Consider the following 22,652-nt stretch of genomic DNA (forward strand, 5'->3'; position numbering starts at 1 on the left):
GTCCTGGGGGAGGGGTTCCATTCCTGGTTGGCCCACTCAGCCACCTATTTCATGTTATTCTTCTCATGGGGGTGCTTCTGTTACTCAAACAAGGATGCCTGTGAGCCTGGCCAGAGCCTTCCTGTGAATATGTTGTTGTCGTTCAGTCACTCAGTTGTGTCCATCTCTTTGTGACCCCATGGGCTGCAGCACGCTAGGCTTCCCTGTCCGTCACTATTTCCCAGAGTTTGCTCAAACTCATGTCCATTATACCTTAAAGAAACCATCAGGAAATTCTGCCAATGAGGGGTCAGCATGGCTGCCGGCCCTTGTCCAGGTTGGGGTGATGGCTGTGGGTGACTGACCACCTGGGGGAAGCCAGCTGGGCAGTGGAACTGGTGGCTGTGTGCATCCTAGAGCTGGGGCACAGGGCACACACACAAATTGGAGGCACTGTTGGCATAGGTGCCCACGGAGGGGACACTGGGTAACCCGCACATGCTCCTGGTACATCAGGGAGACTGCCTGGCGTGGCCAACGATAGCTGATGACACCGGGAGGGTGACGCTGGCCCAGTGGCTGACTGGGCTGTGGGGTGGATGCGTTTGTGGCTGGAGAGGCGACCTATCTGTCTTCACCATAGAGGAGCTGAGCACTGGGCGGATACCTGCAGGAACTCTTGCAATGTGAGGTCAAGGCACCACAACAGAGCAGTTGTTCAGTAGGTGGAATAAATGTGGGGCAGAGGTGGCCGGGGAGGGAGCCGATAAGCTGGAAAGCCAGAAGAAGAAACTGCTCCAAAAGTGAAGAAATAGAAAGTCTAAGAGAAAAATTGAGAGAAAAGTGAAGTGAGCGGGGCTGGCATCCAGACAGTAACCTCGAGGGGTGGGGGGGGTGGTGCATGTGTGAACCTGTGGCTGGAGGAGGCAGCCACGGGGTGGGTCTCCAGCCAGGATACGCCAGACGCCCCAGAAGAGGGCCTGGAGTGAGAGGATGACATGCAGTGATTGATGTTTAAGGTTTTCAGAGGAACTTTTAGCCTAGATTTTAATATATTCATCCCAAGATGTCACTTAATTGTGCAGTTGCAGTGAAAATGGTCTTGGGTATATAGGTTTCAGAAGTTTTATAACAAAGATTGTTTTCATGCAAACACTTTCAGGTAATGTACTAAGAGAAATAAGATGGGTGAAAGTGAGGAAATGTTAATACTGGGTGAAGCTTGTATAAAAGAGAGAGAGAGAGAGAGAGTGTGTGTGTGTGTGTGTGTGTGTGTGTGTGTGTGTGTGTGTGTGTGTGTGTGTGTGTGTGTGTGCATGTGGGCACCTGTGTGCTCAGTGGCTAGAGGAATGAGTGAGTAGGTAGGTCCATGAGGCCCAGGGCTCACGCAGCAGACATGCCAGCTACTGGTCTTGTGAGGGAAAAGAATCTACTCAAGTCTAAAGGAAGAAAAAGGCAACACACAGAGAAGGTGAACATGTCGAATTCTTCAGTAAGACACGAAATACAAGTCCACAGACGTCAGTCACAGACGTGCGCAGAGTCACGCACAGTGAGAGGTTTCATCAGCTGGACTGAAAAATTATGTAATTAATAGATCTTCTGGACACACATTTTTACATGAAAAAATCATCGCATGGCTTAACATTACAATTAAGGAGAAATTTCTTTAATAGTGTGAGCCTCGTTTTTTCTCTGCACCCAGGTCCTGTCTGCTTTGTGAATGGAAACTCATTTTTCCACATTGGAGGAGGTTTGGTTCCTTTTACATTCTGTGGACCACGTCTCCCTCCAGCCCCACCGCAGTTTGCATCTCATGGGGTGGAGTGTCTGCACCCGATCATGCTGGGTGGTCATCGCTTCCCTTCCTCCCCCAGGATCGCAGTGTTCTCTGTGACAGTGCTCCATGACGACCGGATTGTGCTGGTGGCAGAGCAGCGGCCTGATGCCTCTGAGGAGGACAGCTTCCAGTGGATGAGCCGTGTGCTACAGGTGGGCATGGGCCCACGGTTCCGCCGTCCCTGGGGTGTGGAGCAGGAACTGGGACCCACTGGTGCCATGTTTCCAGCAAATGTGTGCTGCAGCTGGAGGTGTTGCCCAGAGGGGTTCCGGTGTGTCCCATCTCGTGAGACCCACACGCTGCCACTCCCTGCACATCCACATTCATTTTCTTAAATAATAAACTAGAAGCAGCAAGTCTTTTGTGGGGCTGGGAGTGAACTTTGCCTTCAGTGAAGAGCACAGACCATATGTGCGGTCAGGGAACGTTGTTTACTTAGCTCACTTGCAGGGGTCCAGATTGATGAATTTTGACAGGTGTACATGCCCCGGTAACCACAGCTAAGAGCACTCACACCATTCGGGGAACTACCAGCTGCTGTGTGTCGGGGCCTAAGCTCTGCCCCCCACCAAGGGCATCGTACAGCCAAGTTTCAGTGTGGGCTCCTGATCCGCTTCTTCCTCGTGGCGCATTCATGAGGTTCCTTGTGATACGTGCGTCAGTGGCTCATCCCTTTTTATTGCTGAGTTGAGTTTCCTTTGCTTGTTTGTCCATATCTTGGTGACACTGGGTTGTCGGTTTGGGGATATTATGGATAAGGCTGCTGTGGACAGTGGTATCTCTCCAAATCTCTGGGTGAGTTCAGTCCTGGCAGCTCTCCAGAGAGCCCCCTGGTGTCCCAACAGCTTCGGGCAGTTGTGTGGCATGTGCTCAGCCTCAGCCCGCAGGGTAAGGACACGCCTACGAAGCAGATTAAGTCCACCATCAGGGAGACCAGAGAGCCCTGAGTGTCAGAGGACCAGTTTTTCTACTAATGCTGACAATGTTTATACTTAGTGAAGATGTTCAGTGTTTCATTGTGGAATATTACTAATATACCAGTCATACAAAGAAGAGTGTGATAGCCCCCATGTGTCCACTGTCAGCCTCAATCAACACCGACCAGTCCAGGAACCATCTGTACCCCACCTGCCCTCCCAGCTTCTCCCTCAGGAGGACTTTGAAGCAAATCCCAGACTCAGAGGTTTTACCTGTAAATTTTAGTATTTATTTCTTTAAAAAAAGGAGTACCAGTATCACATCTTAAAAATCAGCAATTAAATTTTATTGGGATTTGGGCTTCCCTTGTGGTTCAGCTGGTAAAGAATCCGCCTGCAATGTGGGAGACCTGGGTTTGATCCCTGGGTTGGGAAGATCCCCTGGAGAAAGGAAAGGCGACCCACTCCAGTATCCTGGCCTGGAGAATTCCATGGACTGTATAGTCCATGGAGTCACAAAGAGTCAGACATGATTGAGCAACTTTCACTTTTATTGTGATATGATGGACATGTAACACTGTATTAGTTTCAGGTGTACAGCATAGTGATTTGATATTTGTATGTATAGTGAAATAATCACAACACATCTAGTTAACATCCATAACACAGCTACAGAAATTTTTTCTTGTGATGAGAACTTTTAGGATGTACTCTTATCAAATACACTCTCAAATACATGACCCAGCATTCACTGTGGTCCCACGCTGTACACTGCATCCCCAGGACTTGTTCAACTTATAACTGGAAGTTTCTCCCTTCTGACTCCCTTCACCCATTTCTCCTACCCCCACCCCTCACCTCTGCTAACCACCAATCTGTTCTGTCCATGAGCTCATTTTTTTTGTTTGTTTTTAGCTTCCACATGTAAGCAATCCTGTGGCTTTTTCTGTCCGATTTATCTCACTTAGCACAGTGCTGTCCAGGTCCCTCTGTATTGTTGGCAAATGGTAAGATTTCGTTGTTCTTTATGCCTGAGTAATAATCGTATGTGTGTACCACAGTTTCTTTATCCATTAATCCATTGATGGACACTTAAGAATATTGGCTGTTGTAAATAATACTGCATTGAACATGAAATGAAATGAAAAGTGTTTAGTCGTGTCCAACTCTTTGTGATCCCATGGACTGTAGTCTACCAGGCTTCTCTATCCGTGGGGTTTTCCAGGCAAGAGTACTGGAGTGGGTTGCCATTTCCTCCTCCAGGGGATCTTCCTAACCCAGGGATCGAACTCAGGTCTCCTGCATTGCAGGCAGACACTTTACCCTCTGAGCCACCAGGGAAGCACCATTGGGGTGCATATATTTTTTCAAGTTAGTATTTTTGTTTTCTTCCAATAAATACCGAAAAATGGAATCATTGGGTAGTTCCATTTTTAATTTTCTGAAGAACCTCCATACTGATTTCCACAGTGGCTACACCAATTTACTTTCCCACAAATTGTGCACAACGGTTCCCTTTTTCCACACCTTCACCTAGTCCTGTTGTTTCTTGTCCTGTTGATAATAGCCATTCTGATGGGTGTGAGATGGTGTGTTGTAGTGGTTTTGATTTGCCTTCTCCTCAAGATTCGTGATATTTAGCATATTTTTATGTCCCTCTTGTTGTTAAGTTGCTAGGTCGAATCTGACTCTTTGCAACCCCATGGACTGCAGCACGCCAGGCTCCCCTGTCCTTCACTATCTCCAGGAGTTTGCTCAAATTCCTGTCCATTGAGTGCGTGATGCTTTCTATCCATCTCATCCTCTGCCGACCCCTTTTCCTTTTGCTGTCAGTCTTTCCCAGCATCAGGGTCTTTTCCAATGAGTTGACTCCCTGCATCAGGGGGACAAAGTATTGGAGCTGCAGCATCCGTCCTTCCAGTGAATATTCAGGAATTATTTCCTTTAGGATTGACAGGTTTAATCTCCTTGCAGTCAAGGGTATTCTCAAGAGTCTTCTCTAGCACCACAATTAGAAAACATCAGTTCTTCAGCGCTCAGCCTTCTTTATGGTCCAGCTCTCACATCTGTACCTGACTGCTGGAAAAACCATAGCTTTGGCTAGACGGACCTTTGTTGGCAAAGTGATGTCCCTGCTTTTTAATATGCTATCCAGGTTTGTCATAGCTTCTCTTCCAAGGAGCAAGCGTCTTTTAATTTAATGAGAACGGCTGCAGTCACTGTTCTCAGTGATTTGGGAGCCTCTGTCACTGTGTCCATTTTCCCCCCGTCTATTTGACATGAAGTGATGGGACCAGATGCCATGATCTTAGTTTTTTGAATATTGAGTTTTAGCCAGCTTTTTCACTCTTCTCTTTCACCCTCATTAAAGAGGTTCTTTAGTTCCTCTTCATTTTCTGCCATAAAGGTGGTATCATCTGCACGTCTTGAGTTTCTGGATATTTCTCCCAGCAGTCTTGATTCCAGCTTGTGATTCATCCAGCTTGGCATTTTGCGTGATGTACTCTGCAAAGAAGTTAAATAAGCAGGGTGACAGTATACAGCCTTGATGTACTCCCTTCCCAATTTGGAACCAGTCCATTGTTCCATGTCCAGTTCTACTCTTGCTTCTTGATCTGTATACAGGTTTCTCAGGAGACAGGTAAGGTGGTCTGGTTTTCCCATCTCTTTAAGAGTTTTCCACAGTTAGTTGTGATCCACACAATCAAAAGCTTTAGCATAGTCAGTGAAGTAGAAGTAGATGTTTTCCTGAAATTCTCTTGCTTTCTTCATGATCCAACAAATGTTGGCAATTTGATCCTGATTCCTCTGCCTTTTCTAAACCCAGCTTGCACATCTGAAAGTTCTCAGTTCATGTAGCACTGAAGCCTAGCTTGAAGGATTTTGAGCGTAACCTTATGAAATGCAAAATAAGAAATGAGCATTTAGCATGAGCATGATTGTACAGTAGTTTGTACATCTTTGGTGTGGCCTTTCTATCGGATTGGAATGAAAGCTGACTTTTTGCAGTCTTGTGGCCACAGCTGAGTTGTCCAGATTTGCTGACAATGAGTGTAGCACTTTAACAGCATCATCTTTTAGGATTTGAAATAACTCAGCTGGAATTCCATCAGCACAATTAGCTTTCTTTGTAGTAATACTTCCTAAGGCCCGCTTGACTTCCCAATCCAGGATGTCTGGCTCTAGGTGAGTGATCACACCATCGTGGTTATCTGGGTCATTAAGACTTTCTTTGCATAGTTCTATGTATTCTTGCCACATCTTCTTAATCTTTCTGCTTCTGTTAGGTCTTTGCCATTTCTGTCCTTTATTGTGCCCATCCTTGCATGAAATGTTCTCTTGATCACTCCAGTTTTCCTGAGATCTCTCATCTTCCCCATTCTGTTGTTCTCCTCTATTTCTTTGCATTGTTCATTTTAGAAGGCCTTCTTATCTTTCTTTGCTATTCTCTGGAACTCTGCATTCAGTTGGTTATATCTTTCCCTTTCTCCCTTGCCTTTTACTTCATTCCTCAGCTATTTGTAAAGCCTCCTCAGACAACCATTTTGCCTTTTCGCATTTATTTTTCTTAGGGATGGTTTTGATCACCGCCTCCTGTACAATGTCACAAACCTCCATCCATAGTTCTTCAGATACTCAGTCTTTCACATCTGATCCCTTGAATCTATTTGTCGCCTCTACTGTATAATCATAAGGGATTTGATTTAGGTCATACCTGAATGGTCTAGTGGTTTTCTCTACTTTCTTCAATTTAAGCCTAAATTTTGCAATAAGGAGTTCATGATCTGAACCACGGTCAGCTTCAGGTCTCTTTTGGCTGACTATATAGAGCTTCTCCATCTTCAGCTACTAAGAATATAATCAGTCTGATTTTGGTATTGACTATTTGTTGATGTCCATGTGTAGAGTCATCTCTTGTGTTACTGGAAGAGGTGTTTGTTATGATCACTGTGTTCTCTTGACAAAGCTCTGTTAGCCTTTGCCGTGCCTCATCTTGTACTCCAATGCTAAACTTGCCTGTTACTCCAGGTATCTCTTGACTTCCTACTTTTGCATTCCAATCCCCTATGACGAAAAGGACATCTTTTTTGGTGTTAGTGTTAGAAGGTCTTGGTGTTAGTGTCAGAAGCATAGTGTTCTATGCTGAACATAGAACTGTTCAGCTTCAGCTTCTTTGGCATTAGTGGTTGGGTCATAGACTAGGATTACTGTAATGTTGAATGGTTTGCCTTGGAAATGAACTGAGATCGTTCTATCATTTCTGAGGTTGCACCCAAGAACTGCATTTCAAACTCTTTGGTTGACCATGAGGGCTACTCCATTTCTTCTAAGGGGTTCTTGCCCAGTAGTAGATATAATGGTCATCTGAATTAAATTCACGCTTTCCCGTCCGTTTTAGATCACTGATGGCTAAAATGTCAATGTTCACTCTTACCATCTCCTGCTGACTGTGTCTGATTTACCTTGATTCATGGACCTAACATCCCAGGTTCCTGTGCAGTATTGTTCTTTACAGCATCAGACTTTACTTTCACCACCAGACATGTCCGTAACTAAGCAGCATTTACACTTTGTCCCAGCCTCTTTATTCTTTCTAGAGCTATTTCTCTGCTCTTCTGCAGTAGCATAGTGGATACCTTCTGACCTGGGGACTCATCTTCCAGGGTCGTATCTTTTTGGCTTTTCACTCACATAAGATTATTGGCGTGGTTTGCCATTCTCTCCTCCTGTGGACCACATTTTCTCAGAACTCTTCACTCTGACCCATCTGTCTTGGGTGACCCTGCATGGAACGGCTTATAGCTTCATTGAGTTATGCAAGCTCCTTCGCCACAACAAGGCCGTGATCCATGAGGAGATATGTACCTCTTGGCCATCTGTATGTCTTTTTCTGTTTTTTAAGATTTGTTTGTTTATTTTTCATTTTTTGGCTGTGCAGAGTCTGCTGTGCGCATAGGCTTTCTCTAGTTTCACTGAGCAGGGGCTGCTCTACTGTTACAGAACAGAGGCTCTAGTGCACAGGCTTCAGTAGTTGGAGCTTGCAGGCTCTAGAGAGCGGGCTTAATAGTTGTGATGCATGGCCATACTTGCCTCATGACATGTGAGAGCTTCTTGGACCAGGGGTCGAACCCATATGTCTTGCCTTGGTAGGCAGAGCCTTACCCACTAGAGCACCAGGGAGTCCCTTATGTCCTCTGTGGAAAAATGTCTGTTCAGGTCCTCTGCCTGTTTTTTAATTGTATTATTATTATTATTTTCCACTGTTGAGTTGTATGAGTTCCTTCTATATTTTGGCTTTTAATCCTTATCAGATGTATTTTTACAGATCTCTTCTCCCATTTGATAGGTTCCTCTTATTTTCTTGGTGGTTTCCTTTCCCGTCCAGAAGCCTTTTAGTTTAACATGAATCCACCTGTTTATTTTTGCTCTTGTTGCCTTTGCTTTTGGTGTCAAATCCAAAAAACCATCACCAAGACTGACATCAAGGTTACTGTAGCCTATGTTTTATTCTAGTATTATCATTTCAGGTCTTATATTCAAGTCCTTAGTCTGCTTTGAGTTAGTTTTGTGTGGGGCGTCCAGTTTTTCCAGTGCCATTTATTGAAGGCACTCTCTCTTCCCGCTGTCTGTCCTCGTCTCCTTTGTGGTAAAGCAGTAACTGTGTGAGTGTGAGATTACTCCTGGGCTCCCTTCTGCTCCATTGATCTTGTGCCAAGTCCACACTGCTTTGATTACTGCAGCTTTACGACGTTTGAAGTCAGGGAGCATGATACCTCTTAGCTTTGTACTTCTCTCTTAAGACTGCTTTGGCAACCCAGGGTCTTGTGTTTCTCTGCAAGTGTTAGGAGTGTTTATTCTAGTTTTGTGAAGAATGTCTTGGGTATTTTTATAGTGATTGCATTAAATTTGCAGATGACTTTGGGGTAGTATGGACTTTTTAACAATACTAATTCTTCCAGTTCATAAACTCAGAATATCTTTACATTTAGTTGTGGTTTTTTTCAGTTTATTTCATCAGTCCCTCACAGTTCTAAGTACACATGTGTCCTTCATCTCCTTGGTTAAATTTATTCCTGAGCATTTTAGTTCTTTCTGCTGTAATTAAAGTCACTATTCAGATTTCCCAAATTATCTAATGTTCAATATGTTTGTTAAACTTAGGATCAAAATAAGGTAAAAACTGCACTTGGTTGGCCCAGGTTTTTAAGTCTTCTTTAGTTTGCAGACTCTTCCTTGTTTTATTTTTCTTGCAGTTTGTTCCTTGATAGGTTAGCCCAGTTCATCTCCCAGTCTGGGCTCTGACAGTTGTGCCTTGTGGTCCCGTCTCTGTACTCCTCTGTCCACTGTGTCACTGGGTAGATCTTAAGGCCTGGTCAGACTCGGGCTCGATTTGCTGGCCAGGGGCCTCATGGGAGGTAGATAGTCTGTCCACTGGCTTGGTAGGGCTTCAAGGGAGGGGAGGCATTTCAGTTCAGTCATTTCTTGCTCATTGGTAATGGAGCTGCCTTGAAAGTGTCTTCTACAAAGAGTGCTGTGTCCTTTGAAGTCACCAGGGGACCTGGAGGGAAGGTTGTGCAGAAAAGTGAAATCCAGGGTTGATTTCTGGATTCTGCACTGGTGTCATGGAATAGCTCTGGTTTTTGTCTCCCTGTGAACTAGTGGGTGCAGTAACTATATTTATATGTCAGTGGGAGCCTCTCTGGATTGGCTCCTGAGTCCTCTTGACACACCTGTGGGTTCTGAGGGGTCACATGGAGAACAGGAAGCTGGATGCCAGAGGGTGGAGGGGGGCATCTCATGTCCCAGACCCGGCACGACTGGGACCCATGGGGCCCTGCAACCTCCAAGAAGTGGACTTGGGACCACAGTCTGGGCAATGAACAGAGTAGGAAACAGAGCAGATCCTCTGCCTGTAAGATCACCCACACCCCCACACCGTGAGTTTATGCTGCTGGTTCCAGCTCAGGTTTAAGGCCTCGGAGTTTTCCTTGACTCTCCGACCTTTCTCCATAATGGAAGGTTGCAAAGATGATGACTCCAGCAGAAGTAATCATGTCCTGATGCCACACTGCACACACTCCAGTCTCCATGTAACCTCTCAAGTGTGAGGTTTCGAGCACAACTTAGGATGTTTTTTCAATTCTTTTTGCCAATAGGGTGTACCCCTCTAGGATGGAATCAGTCAGATTGCTGTGTTTAAAGTCACTTTAAGTAGATTCTGTCTGAGGGGTGTGCTAACCTGATCCACTTCGATCGAGTTCATTTGTTCTATTTTACTGTCAGTTGTTAGGGGTTGGTTTTTAAGTTTTAAGTTCTTTGGACATAAAATATTTACATGGTTCCAACTCTGAAAGCAGAGTGTATTCAGAGGAGCCTGGCTTCTGTCCTCTGTCCACACTTCTCCCACAGGAAGTCAGTGTCTGCTTTGGTGGCTCTTTCTAATGTAAGCAGTTACAGATTTGCACTGGAGTGTGCACGTGCACACGTGTGTGTAAATGGTAGGAAATGCAGACTTGTCTCACCGTGTTTCTCTTAATGTCCCAGAGGTCACGGTCTGCTTGACCTTTGGGCTTGGGTGTTCTGGCCCTCCTGCGGCTCCCAGCCTGGAGCTGGTTGCAGGTACTCACGCACAGGCCCCTGTGTCATGCTCCCTCCAGGCCATCGACAGCATCCACCAGGTGGGCGTGTACTGCCTGGCCCTGGTTCCTGCCAACACCCTGCCCAAGGCTCCTCTCGGTGGGATTCACGTTTCTGAGGCCAAGCAGCGCTTCCTGGAGGGGATGCTGCACCCTTGCAACGTGCTGATGTGCCCTCATGCATGTGTTACCAACCTCCCCAAGCCTCGGCAGAAGCAGCCAGGTTAGTACGTGCCGTAGCACGCCCACTGCATCTATAGACAGCGGCAGCCATGCCTGTGTTTAAGGGCACACCCTGTTGAGCCCTCTGTCTCTGGGGTTGGAGCTGAGAGCCAGAGTGAGCAGCACAGCAGGCCAGTCCCCGCCTCCTGCCCCCTGGAAGGAGCACATCCCCACCCCCCAATGTGGGGGCCCCACCTGGCACTGGATGCAGCCTGGCATCCGGGCTGTGGAAGCTGCACGGTGGCCCCAGGGGCATGAATGATGCCCCAGAGCAGACCGGGAGCTTGGAATCTGAAGAGCCATGGGGCGGCCACCACAGCCAGCCATGGGGCCAAGGGCGCTGTGCGTGCTGCTGCTCAGCACTGTGATCTGCCTCAGCGGCCAGGCAGTACCTGGGAATCCCAGCAAATGGTTAGCTTCCCTTCCCTGGTGAACTGTGATGTGTATTCCATTCCTTTGGTGATGTCTTAAGTAAATGCTAATAACTTTTGTTGATTATTAAGTATATAAAACACCATTAAGTGAAGCATATTTAATCAGTGAAACAATGAAATGTACTACGAGTTTAGCTGTGGCTAAGGTAGGGATATTTGCCTCGTTCCGAATGTGTTTATCAGGTTCACTTCTGAGAGCGAGGTTCTCTCTGTCACTCAGCACGGCCCTCCTCCCTGGTTCCTGAGCCTGTACTGTAGTAAGGAGTGAGTTGCCTGCCCATTCAGAAGGTTACCTGTCAGAGTCATCACTCCTCACTCAGGTCCCCTCGTGTTCCAGAGGTTGGGCCTGCCTCCATGATCGTTGGGAACCTGGTCGCCGGGAAGAGAATCGCTCAGGCCTCAGGGAGGGAGCTGTCGCACCTGGAGGACAGCGAGCAGGCAAGGAAGGTAAGGGAGTGGAGTGGGGTTGAAGAGCCCAGGAAGCTGCCAGGCCTGACCCTCCCCACCCAGGGGTGGGGTGGGGGGTGAAGAGGCACCCGGGAAGCCAGCAGCCTGACCCTCCCCAACCCAGGGGTGGGGTGGGGGGTGAAGAGGCGCCCGGGAAGCCAGCGGCCTGACCCTCCCCAACCCAGGTGTGGGGTGAGGGTGAAGAGGTGCCGAGGAAGCCACCAGGCCTGACCCTCCCCAACCCAGGGGTGGGGTGGGGGGTGAAGAGGCACCCGGGAAGCCAGCAGCCTGACCCTCCCCAACCCAGGGGTGGGGTGGGGGGTGAAGAGGCGCCCGGGAAGCCAGCGGCCTGACCCTCCCCACCCAGGTGTGGGGTGAGGGTGAAGAGGTGCCGGGGAAGCCACCAGGCCTGACCCTCCCCAACCCAGGGGTGGGGTAGGGGGAGGTGGCACCCAGGAAGCCAGCGGCCTGACCCTCCCCAATCCAGGGGTGGGGTGGAGGGGTGAAGAGGCGCCCAGGAAGCCACCAGGCCTGACCCCTCCCTGTCCCTCCTGCAGTTCCTGTTCCTGCCCGATGTGCTGCAGTGGCGGGCCCACACCACCCCCGAACACCCGCTGTTCCTGCTGCTCAACGCCAAGGTGAGGCGGGCACTGCTGCGGTCAGCTGTGCTGCCCATGGTGCGAGGGCCCATGTCACACTCCAGCCATGTGTTCAGGTCTCACTGGAGGACAGCACTCCTTGACCTCCAGGCTCCCAGCTGGTGTCACGTTTGTTAGTCGCTCAGTCATGTCCGACTCTCTGTGACCCCTTGGACTGTAGCCAGCTAGCCTCCTCTGTCCATGGCATTGTCCCAGCAGGAATACTAGAGTGGGTTGCCATTTCCTTGTCCAGGGGATCTTCCAGACTCAGGGATTGAACCCAGGTCTCCTGCGTTGCAGGCAGACTCTTTACCGTCTGAGCCACCAGGGACGTCCAGGTGGTGTCATTCTCTCCATGAAAACCTCAGCTTCCACACAGGCCACAGTCACATTTCTGTGGATTTGTATTTAACAGGGAAATTCTCATTACCTTGTATTTCGATTATGAAGAGTATGCTTGTAAATGGGGCTTCCCTGGTGGCTCAGATGGTAAAGAATCTGCCTGCAATGCAGGAGACCCGGTTTCTATCCCTAGGTCCAGAAAATCTGGAGACGGGAATGGCTACCCCCTTCAGTATTCTTGCCTGGAGAATACCATGAACAGAGGATCCTGGAGGGCTTCAGCCCATGGGGTTGCAAAGAGTTGGACACGACTGAGTGACTGACACTTTCACTTTTCACTTTCATGCATGTAAATTCTCCTAAGTAAACTAGAAACAAATGTTTATTTTGTAAAAATTACTTTAGACCTTCTTCCTTTGTAGCTGTGACACAACAAATAGGGCTTATAGCCCTAATCCTAGTAACTTTCAGTGGGTGTTACATGGTATCAGGAGCTTCTCAGGTATAAAGGAGAAACTGTTAGTTATGGGCCAGTAGACAAACTATGAAAACAGAGAGTAACCATGCCCACTCTGCGTGACTCACTGTTAGATGCGTCCCGGCCTGGGAGGACGCGTGTGCCCTCACGTCTTAGCAGCACCAGCCTGGTTTTCAGTGGCTTGCTCTTGGCTACTGTTTCTTCATTCAAAAAATATTGATCAGTACCTGCTACATATACAATGTTAAATAAGATTTTTTAAAAAAGGCCCCTGTTCCCCAGTTGCTGAAGCAAGTCTGCCTGCTAGAAAACCAGTGCTCAGGAGAGGTGCTGTCTTCCTGCAGACCTGGACAGTGTACTGGAGACGTTTGTTTATGACTGATTGAATTCCGAAGCCAATAAGTAGCATTGACCAAGATAAAGTCAGCTTGCGGGAGAACCTTAAGATGGGTGCAGCCGGACGGAGCTCTAAGGCAGGCGAGGCTGGGCACTGGGTTTACCCTCGGTGTGTGCTGGGGGCCTGGACGTGAGCATGAGGGTGTGATGGGGTCCATCACACCCTCGTGGGTGAATTCTGGGTGATTCCTATGGGTTGTGAGAGGGTGAGGATGGGAGCGGGGAGCCAGGGCCGTGGCCCAGGCACAGGTTAGCCATTCAGAGATGACAGGGGCTGTGGATGAGTGTGAGGTGTGGTTGGAGGCAAGCTTGTGGGACATGAGAGTGGCCTAGGTGCAGGCCAGGTGTCTGTGCAGATGGGGTGTTTCCCAGGGAGGTGGGACCACCGGTGGGAGTGTGCAGAGACGCCACCAGGCCTAGGGTCAGCCAGCAGTGCTCACGATTATCTTTATAGCTAAGAGCTTGGGAGGGCCCTTCAGATCCTTTCCAAAACCTTGTAGGCTTTTGCGTTTCTTCTGGTTTGTCAGCCTCCTCAGGTTTGAATTGTCCTTAGGACCTGAGCATGTGCTGGCCTTTGACCTAGGAGGAAGCCTGTGCCTCTGCAGGTGGTATCCCTGGCATGAGGTGGCCCCTGGCCTTGGGGACTGGCAGAGCTCTGGGCCTTCAGGCTCCAGCGTGTGCCCAGCTCTAAACCTCAGCTTGGGTGTGAGGAGTGCGTCTGACCCACCCTGCGAAGCCCTCAGGCATGCGTGGTGGGGCCCCAGCTGAGGAGTGGTGAGTTTAGATGCTCTGCTGGGCCGTCCTGGAGGGTGGTGATGGTTAGTTAGGCTCAGTGGCTCTGTGATTCTCGTAAGGACCGAGAGCGTGAGCTCAGACAGGTCGGCAGGGGGAGGGAGGGCTAGATTGGCGCTGGTCCCAGCCCAGCTGTCCTCTGCAGAGACCGGGTGTGGGGCAGCCCTACTAGCGACTTGCCTTCCCAGGCCCCCTGAAAGACCAGCCTGTGCGACCCAGGGCTTGGAGCTGGGGGCTGGGGCGACTGAGCTGGTGTCAGGGTTCACTTCAGGGATGTTTGTTTACTGCTAACTATTCACTTATGTGTGTTGATGTCCAGGAAAAGGGTTGCTTCTAGGAGGAAGGGAATAGGATGGGAGGCGTATGTGGAGTGGTGATGATTTATTTTATAAAAGAGACATTGAAACAATGTGGCAGAATACTAGGTAATGAAAAACTGGATGGCTGCTCCTCACATTATTCTTTACAATATTTTTATATATAAAATATTTTATCATAACGGCTAAAAGGGCTTTTTCACTCACCGAGTCGACCTGTGGTGGACCAGCAGTCCCTGAGGAGGCACAGAAGCCAAGGAGACAGCAGGCAGGGCTGGGGTGGCACCTGTCCTGGCTCCTGGCCAGAGGGTCTCAGACGGAGGCTGTGCGTGGAGTGTCCAGAGTTCCCCACCCCCACGCCCCAGCTCAGCGTGCCCATGATTGCTTTCCTAGGGCACAGTCACCAGCACCGCAACCTGCGTCCAGCTCCACAAAAAGGCTGAGCGAGTGGCCGCTGCTCTGATGGAGAAGGCGAGGCTGAGTGCCGGGGCCCATGTGGCCCTGGTCTACCCTCCAGGTAAGACCCGTGGGCCCCGCCCTGCTGCGCCCTGACCCTCACCCACTCTCTGTCCATGTCTGTACCCTGTGAGTGCCCGCGGCGAGCTGTGAGTCCACTCCTGCCCGTCTCAGTGCAGCCTGCCTTCCTCTTGCTCTTCTCACCAAGCTGTTCTTTCCCTCCCCACCCCCACCCTCTTTTATTACCAATAACAAAGCGACCAGGTCAAGTGATGGATCTTTGCCTTTCCTGACCCAACCACCTGCTCCACTCTCTTGAAGTAGCCTCTGTCCTGACCTCCATGGTCATCGTTCCTCCCATTTCTTTAGTTTGACCACCCCAGTGAGCAGCTCCTGTAACCTGCAGGCTGCCCTCTTTCCATCTCTCCCTGGGTCCTGAGCATCCCTGCTGTCTGGAGTGGCTTGTGTATGTTGGGTGGCTGCTCCTGGGCTTCCACGAGGAACCCCACATCAGGCTTACTCCCCTCGCCAGACCCTGAATGTCCTCGGGTGCTTCCTCCTTTTGTAGAATTAGCACATTAGCTCCTATCGATGACCTTGTCCCACCTTCATTAACTCCTTAGGGGTCACTAAACGGTGGTGTTTTAACTCTGACCAGCCATAAAACTAAACAGACACTTCCCCTGATTAGGATCTGGTCACCCAGTGGTAGAATTTGCTGTGAAAGGCGGGATGCTGTGTCTTTGCTGCTGGCAGTGAAATGAGCTCTGTGCCCTGTCGCACTCCCACAGGAGCTGCTCCTGGGGCCTTGGGTGTGACCTCCCATCCTGACCTTCCTGCGTCTGCTGGAACTAGGTGCCTGGCCAGTCCTCCATGGAGCCTGGTGTTGGCAGTACCAGTCTGGGCACTGGGAGCTCATCCTTCCTGGGCTGGCCGCAGTCCCCTTAACCCCTTCTGTGATCAGAGCTCCAACTTGAAAACGAGAGTCATGGCTTCTCTTAGAGGCAGTGCCTCCTGAGTTCATGCTGCCCCACTCATTCAGACTCAGGGTTATAGGTTTTCAGTGAACCTCGTCTCCATGATGTCTCTGTCTCCTTTTGTACTGAGGGTCAGGCTGGGAGTCTGTAGAACTCACATGTGCCCGGACCACTCACGTGCCTCATCCTGTGCCACACGCAGGACCCCCAAATGATGGCCGTCATACATGACTGCCCCCCCACCCCATGTGAGTTTTCGCACAGGCTTCCTCCACCCACCTTCCCTGTAGCTGTGCTGTCTCACGGGGTGGTGGTTGCAGGGGGGGGGGGGCGGGTGGAGCAGAAACTGCGAAGCTGGCCTCTCCTCCCCCGCAGTCCACCAGGCCTGTGTTCAGAGCCCTCCAGCCATGCACACGTCCGTCTTTCTGTTCCAGTGGTGCTGTTGCATCGTCCCTGACTAGTTTCTCAGAAAGGTTCATGGGGACAGTGTCCCCTGAGCTCCGGCTTGTTGGTGACAGCCTGTGCACTTTGTGGCGATAGTCGTCCCTGCTGGGGCCTCCAACGTGTCCATTTTCTCCCGGCCTCAAGCATCCGGTTGGACTGTGGTCTAGCTTTCTTCCTCCGTGACTCACTTGCGCTTTTGCTCTCAGTGGTAGAAGGACATTTTCCCTTCTTGAAGTCCTCCGTGTGGTTGTGACATTGTTACAGGTCAGCGTTCCCACAGGGAAGGCAGCTGTGCTCACCACCCTCCCTCCAGGCAGGGCCTCACAATATGTAAAGTGCCTGTGAATACCAAGCTGCAAGCCTGCCTTCTATTCTCAGGGGAGTTTTCTAGAATCACAGTCTTCTCTCTGCCTTTGCTTGGATTTTCTTGGCGTTCATTCTCCTTGCTGCTCCCATCGCCCCTGTGTTAGCTCTTCTCTGTCATTTTCCACGATCTCTGTGTCCCTTGTCTTGTTTGCTCTTGGGCTCCTTCTAGTTCCATCTCCATTTCTGAATTGTTTTTTAAAATAACTTCTAGTTCTTTCCTCATTTGTTTAACTCTCATTTCGGTCATTCTCTTATATCTTGTATCATTTTTTTAATGTATTGCATCTTAGCACATGTTGAAAGGGCTGCAGTTCTTATCTGCTGTCTTTTTCTGGACAGGTGATGATCGACTTCTGGTTCTGTTTCTTATACTTTGTGTGGGACTTGGCCACCGTCAGGGAGCCTCCCTTCTCCTGTCACCTTCTCTGCCCTGCCGTGGGTCATCCCAAGCTGGGCTGGCTTGCTGGTCCCAAGGCCTCAGCTGCTCTCTGATCAGACCCCCAGGGGTGGGGACAAGACAACTCCTCTGGAACCTCCCTGACCAGGATGGCCATGCCTTCGGGGCTCCAGGTCCTCCCACACTCCCTCCAGCCCCGCCTGCCCCACGCAGCCCGGCACCCTGTCCTTGCGGCGACTCTGCTCCACCTGCTGGGCGCTGCTCTGGCTCTCCTGCTCCTCTTGCCCTGCCCTCTCCCGCCTCGTCTCGGGGCTTCAGTCCTGGCGGTTTCTCTCCTGTGTCTGGCGCCCAGGTGAGGGGCCCTTGGAAGACCCTGCACTTTGAGTGGCAGCCTGTCCTTCACTGGGCCAGGAATCCCAGGTTTCTGCAAGTGCTTCCGCAGGGCTATAGGTGATGAGCACCAGCCTCCCCTCCCCTCCCCTCCCCACTTCGTTGTTGTGTCACCTGGAAGCTTGTTGGTTCTAGCTCAGGAGTTTTATTGGGAAATGCCTGGGTCTGGGTCCTCTCTCACTTTCTTACCCACTTAATCCTCCTCTCAGGAAAATGTTCTTTCTCATTACTGCCTTTTCTTCATCTGTTTCCTGCTTCTGGAATGCCTGAAGTCCTGTTTTGGGGGCTGTTCTCTGAGACTCAGGTCTCCTGCATGACGGCTTTCTTCGCGTGTCCATGGTGCCACTCTTGGGAACCCAGCCCTGCAACGCCGTCTCCCTTCAGTGTGTCTGGTGGGACGTGGCTTGTGCTGGACACTTTCTCTGTTGCTGGTACAGTCCTGGGGCTGCTGTGGAGCGCTCCCTGCACAGAGCCTGGCGGGTTTCCTGACACGGATGCTAGGTGACATGGACGCGGCAGGACTCCCACTGGCATCACAGTCATTCCTGCTCATTCCAGTTCCAGGAATGTGAGGTCATTTTTGTCCAGAACCGATCGCAGTTCCCATTCTTTTCTTATCCTTGGACTCAGTGCAGGGCATGCACCACTGACTGAGAGGAGGCCTGGGGACGCACTGGCAGGCTGGGGGAGGGGGTGGGTGGACATGCTGAAGTGATAGGAAAGACAGATGGGGGCCTGATGCTGTTCTCTACTTCGGGGCTTTTTTGACACTATGCATAAAAAGTGATAGTGCATGGTGAAGGTCTGAATGTACATTTTTAAAACTTCGTAGCAGGAGGAGAGTATAATTGACAGCTGGAGGGCAGACCACACCCTGCTCGAGGCGGGAGGGGGCAGGTGTTTGCAGGTACACATAGGACCTGGTGTGCATCTCCTGTGAGGGGTGTGTGACCCTGCAGGGGCTGCAGGAAGTGGGGTGCAGGCAGGGGATAGCATGAGCTGTATGAGCTCGAGGGTTCGAGCTGCTGGCGGTGCTTGCTGTGTGGCGCGTTGGGCACAGTGGTCGTGCTGGTATGAGGATGCTCGCACATGTCAGCCTGCCTGTCAGCTCATCTGTCCCCTGAGCTGCCCACAGGCAGAGTGAGGATGGCTGGTCCCTGGTGGAGGAGCTTGGGCCATGACAGTGACCACATCGAGCGCTCCTGGCCCTGATGGAGCATCGGGGACTTGTAGTGTGGTGAAACCCACTAGCTGGGTCAAACATTGCGTATTTATTTTGACTCTGGAATCAGAACAGCCTGAGGCTGATGTCTTGTAGCCTAGTGATGCCAGGCAGGGCCTTGTCTCAGTTGAGGGCAGTGTCTTCAGGGCCTCTAGGGTGTGGGTGCAGATGGTCTTCAGTCTGAATGAGGTCAAAATGAGAAAGCTGGGTTTTAAGTGTGGTTCGGTTCCCCTTGGTTTTAATTATGGAGAATTTTCAATACATAGACGAGTTGAAGGAGCCGTGAGTAGTCCCACATTGCGTTGAGAGATTGAGAGCAGGGCAGGGACATCCTGGCCCCTTGCCAAGATGTGAGCCTCATCAGGGACGGACTGGCCCCCACGTTAGGGTGGAGATGCAAGGAGGAGGTGTGGCGTTTCTGGTTGGGCAGCTCACCTTCAGAGTGTCCTGCCAGCCTCGCCCACCCACCTACAGACTGCCCCGGAGGGCAGAACACGCTGCTCCACGAGGTCTGGGCCTCCTGTCCACCATAGGCTCCCCTGGGCCGTGGCTGTACCCCACCCACCTCCTTGTCTCCCTGGGTCTGGGCCAGGGGCGACCTGTCGCTCCCTACAGAGCTGTTTGGGGTGCTCGCTGTGGTGCGAGAGGGTGGTTTAGTTCACACATGGTAGGTGGACCCACAGCCTGGACATTTGGGGCTGCCTTTTATCGTGTCTCTCCAGGGGTGGACCTCATTGCTGCCTTTTATGGCTGCCTGTACTGCGGCTGCGTGCCCGTCACCGTGCGGCCCCCACACCCCCAGAACCTGGCCACCACACTTCCTACCGTCAAGATGATTGTGGAGGTAGGTGGGCGCCGCGGCCTGAGCGTGGTGGGCCTGAGCGCGGTTTGCTCCCGGGCGCTGTCTCAGCTGTGCCCTCAACCCTGTGCCCTGCAGGTCAGCAAGTCTGCGTGCGTGCTCACCACACAGGCCATCATGCGGCTGCTCAGGTCCAAAGAAGCAGCAGCCACCGTGGACGCCAGGACCTGGCCGACCATTCTGGACACAGGTGTGTGTGTGCTGCGCCTAGGATCAGCCCTCTCCTTCTTGTGTTGTAGGGATTGCGTTGTCACCACCCAAATACTGAAGTTGGGTGAAGGAGCTTGAGTAGGTGGTGAGAAGAGCCTGGCCAGTGGGGCACCGGCAGCCCATCTGGCACCTCGAGCCTAAAGCGGGTGCCCAGAGCAGAGGGTGGCCAGTGGAGAGCAGAGGTCCTTCCGAGGCCATGTGCCTGCAGACAGACGCCTCCTGCTGCACTCAGCGCCCACGCAGCAGTGGGCAGTTGTGGGGACCGGACAGCTCCCACAGCGCAGGCCCCTCGCGGGTCCCCAGGAGAGTCACACGGGCCCTCTGCCCGGGCCTGTTGGGTCAGCCTGAGGGCTGAGAGGGTCCCAGCCCCTCCCCCTCAGGACACCCCAGACCAACCGCTCTCTGCAGGCTCTGTGGGGAATTCAGGGTACAAGGCCACACAGGTGCCCACTGCGAACAGACACGGTCCCTCCTTCCCCGTCGCTCCCCGTCACACCTTACTCACCAGGGCACTCACTGCCCACGAGAGGAGGTTTAGGACCGTGTGTCCATGACCACCTGCTTGATACCACTGCAGGCACTGGGAGCTGGCCCAGGCAGCTGGTGCAGGCAGCTGGTGGCGGCAGCTGGTGGCAGGGGGCCCGGGGTGGGCTCGGGGCAAACAGGCTCGAAGGCATCCTGTTGCCTCGCTCACTCCCTGCCCCGCCTCACCTGTGCCCACCTGTGTGCAGTCAGCGCTGTGCCCCGTGGTCCTGAGGGGTGTGATGAAGTTCGCTGAGGGACCTTGACCCAACTTCTCAGTGCTTGCTGTGCGCAGAAACGGCAATGAGCCTGGCTCATCACAGGCTCCGGGACCCAGCCTAGTCTGTGTTCCTCCAAGCTTCCTGGGGGGCTCTCGCGGCCTGCCTTCTGCGGTCTGTGTCCACCATGCCGTCAGCCGCCACATGCTCAGTGTGGTTAGCGAGGGTCCTCTCCACGCACCTTCCCCATGTGCACATGCAGCCTGACCTCTGCTCCGAGCTCCCTGCTCCCCAGGTGCAGTCCTGTCTCCCCTTTCCCTGCGAGCACTGAAGTGGCATCCACACCACCTGTGTCTCCTGGTCCACAGATGACATACCCAAAAAGAAGGTGGCCAGCATCTTCAGGCCCCCGTCCCCAGATGTGCTTGCGTACTTGGACTTCAGCGTGTCAACGACAGGGATCCTGGCGGGTGTGAAGGTGGGTCCTCTGACTGGAGCCCCCGTCTGCCTCGTCCCTGACATGGAGAGTGCGGATGTGGGTCTGTGCAGGCCCTGCTTCCTCCCAGAGCTGGAAGCACCAGTTTTGCTCTTTAAAGCTTGTGTTAAATATCAGTAAACCCCCAAATTAGGTTAGCCTGAAGAGTAACACACGGCTTGATGTTTTATGATATCTGAACTTTCTGATTCATGACTCTGGCCTCGACAACCAGGTGGCTTGGATGAGTCTGTCACCAAAAGCTCTGTTAAAATTCTTTATCGCCCTGAAGTCTCGCCTACAAGGTTTTTAGTGTGCATTCCTGGGGGTTTTTTGGTGTATGTGGGCTTTTACTCCTTCAGATGTCGCATGCGGCCACCAGCGCCCTGTGCCGCTCCATCAAGCTGCAGTGTGAGCTGTACCCCTCCAGGCAGATCGCCATCTGCCTCGACCCCTACTGCGGCCTCGGCTTCGCCCTGTGGTGTCTGTGCAGGTGAGTGGAGGGTGGGTGTGCAGGGGGGTGGAGGGTGGGTGTCAGGTGAGTGGAGGGTGGGTGTCAGGTGAGTGGAGGGTGGGTGTCAGGTGAGTGGAGGGTGGGTGTGCAGGTGAGTGGAGGGTGGGTGTGCAGGTGAGTGGAGGGTGGGTGTGCAGGGGGGTGGAGGGTGGGTGTCAAGTGAGTGGAGGGTGGAGGTGCAGGTGGGTGGAAGGTGGGTGTCAGGTGAGTGGAGGGTGGGTGTGCAGGGGGGTGGAGGGTGGGTGTCAGGTGAGTGGAGGGTGGGTGTGCAGGTGAGTGGAGGGTGGGTGTGCAGGTGAGTGGAGGGTGGGTGTCAGGTGAGTGGAAGGTGGGTGTGCAGGGGGTGGAGGGTGGGTGTGCAGGTGAGTGGAGGGTGGGTGTGCAGGGGGGTGGAGGGTGGGTGTCAGGTGAGTGGAGGGTGGGTGTGCAGGGGGGTGGAGGGTGGGTATCAGGTGAGTGGAGGGTGGGTGTGCAGGTGAGTGGAGGGTGGGTGTACAGGGGGGTGGAGGGTGGGTGTCAGGTGAGTGGAAGGTGGGTGTGCAGGGGGTGGAGGGTGGGTGTGCAGGTGAGTGGAGGGTGGGTGTGCAGGGGGGTGGAGGGTGGGTGTCAGGTGAGGGGAGGGTGGGTGTCAGGTGAGGGGAGGGTGGGTGTCAGGTGAGGGGAGGGTAGGTGTGCAGGTGAGGGGAGGGTGGAGGTGCAGGTGAGTGGAAGGTGGGTGTGCAGGTGAGTGGAGGGTTGGGTGTGCAGGGGCGTGGAGGGTGGGTATCAGGTGAGTGGAGGGTGGGTGTGCAGGTGAGTGGAGGGTGGGTGTGCAGGGGGGGTGGAGGGTGAGTATACAGGGGCGTGCACCATGGGTGTGCAGGCACAGCTCCACCCACTCCTCCTTACCACCTGCTAACTGAATTGCTTCTCTAAAGTCCCACCCCCCACCCATCTCTAAGATACATTATTAAGGGTCCAGGAAGCAGAGGATACACGTGTGAGTGGCTCGTGTATGTGAGTGTGCTGGTGGCTGGAGTGTGGGTCTGAAATTGAGTTAAAGGGTAGAAGTGCATTTTTATTAAATGCACACTCTGTAATACTATCAATTCCATCCAGGACAGGGAAGTAGGGACCCATCTTCATGAGTAAAACCTAGCCCTGCCCGCAGCGGGTCCCTCACA

At 52.0% G+C, this 22,652-nt stretch overlaps 1 protein-coding gene across 1 annotated transcript in view; it reads left to right on the forward strand.

Moving 5' to 3' along the window:
• DIP2A (disco interacting protein 2 homolog A) overlaps window positions 1–22,652 on the forward strand; it is a 109,697-nt gene that overhangs the window by 76,365 nt on the left and 10,680 nt on the right. Inside the window, exons 22-30 of the mRNA XM_052650301.1 lie at window positions 1,857–1,971; window positions 10,395–10,596; window positions 11,367–11,476; window positions 12,034–12,114; window positions 14,833–14,956; window positions 19,414–19,535; window positions 19,629–19,740; window positions 20,869–20,978; window positions 21,338–21,468. Coding sequence (XP_052506261.1) covers window positions 1,857–1,971; window positions 10,395–10,596; window positions 11,367–11,476; window positions 12,034–12,114; window positions 14,833–14,956; window positions 19,414–19,535; window positions 19,629–19,740; window positions 20,869–20,978; window positions 21,338–21,468 — 1,107 coding nt within the window. The remainder of the gene's footprint in view (window positions 1–1,856; window positions 1,972–10,394; window positions 10,597–11,366; window positions 11,477–12,033; window positions 12,115–14,832; window positions 14,957–19,413; window positions 19,536–19,628; window positions 19,741–20,868; window positions 20,979–21,337; window positions 21,469–22,652) is intronic.

The sequence above is a fragment of the Budorcas taxicolor genome, chromosome 1 (genome assembly GCF_023091745.1).
Source record: "Budorcas taxicolor isolate Tak-1 chromosome 1, Takin1.1, whole genome shotgun sequence".
NCBI classification, from domain to species: Eukaryota; Metazoa; Chordata; class Mammalia; order Artiodactyla; family Bovidae; genus Budorcas; species Budorcas taxicolor.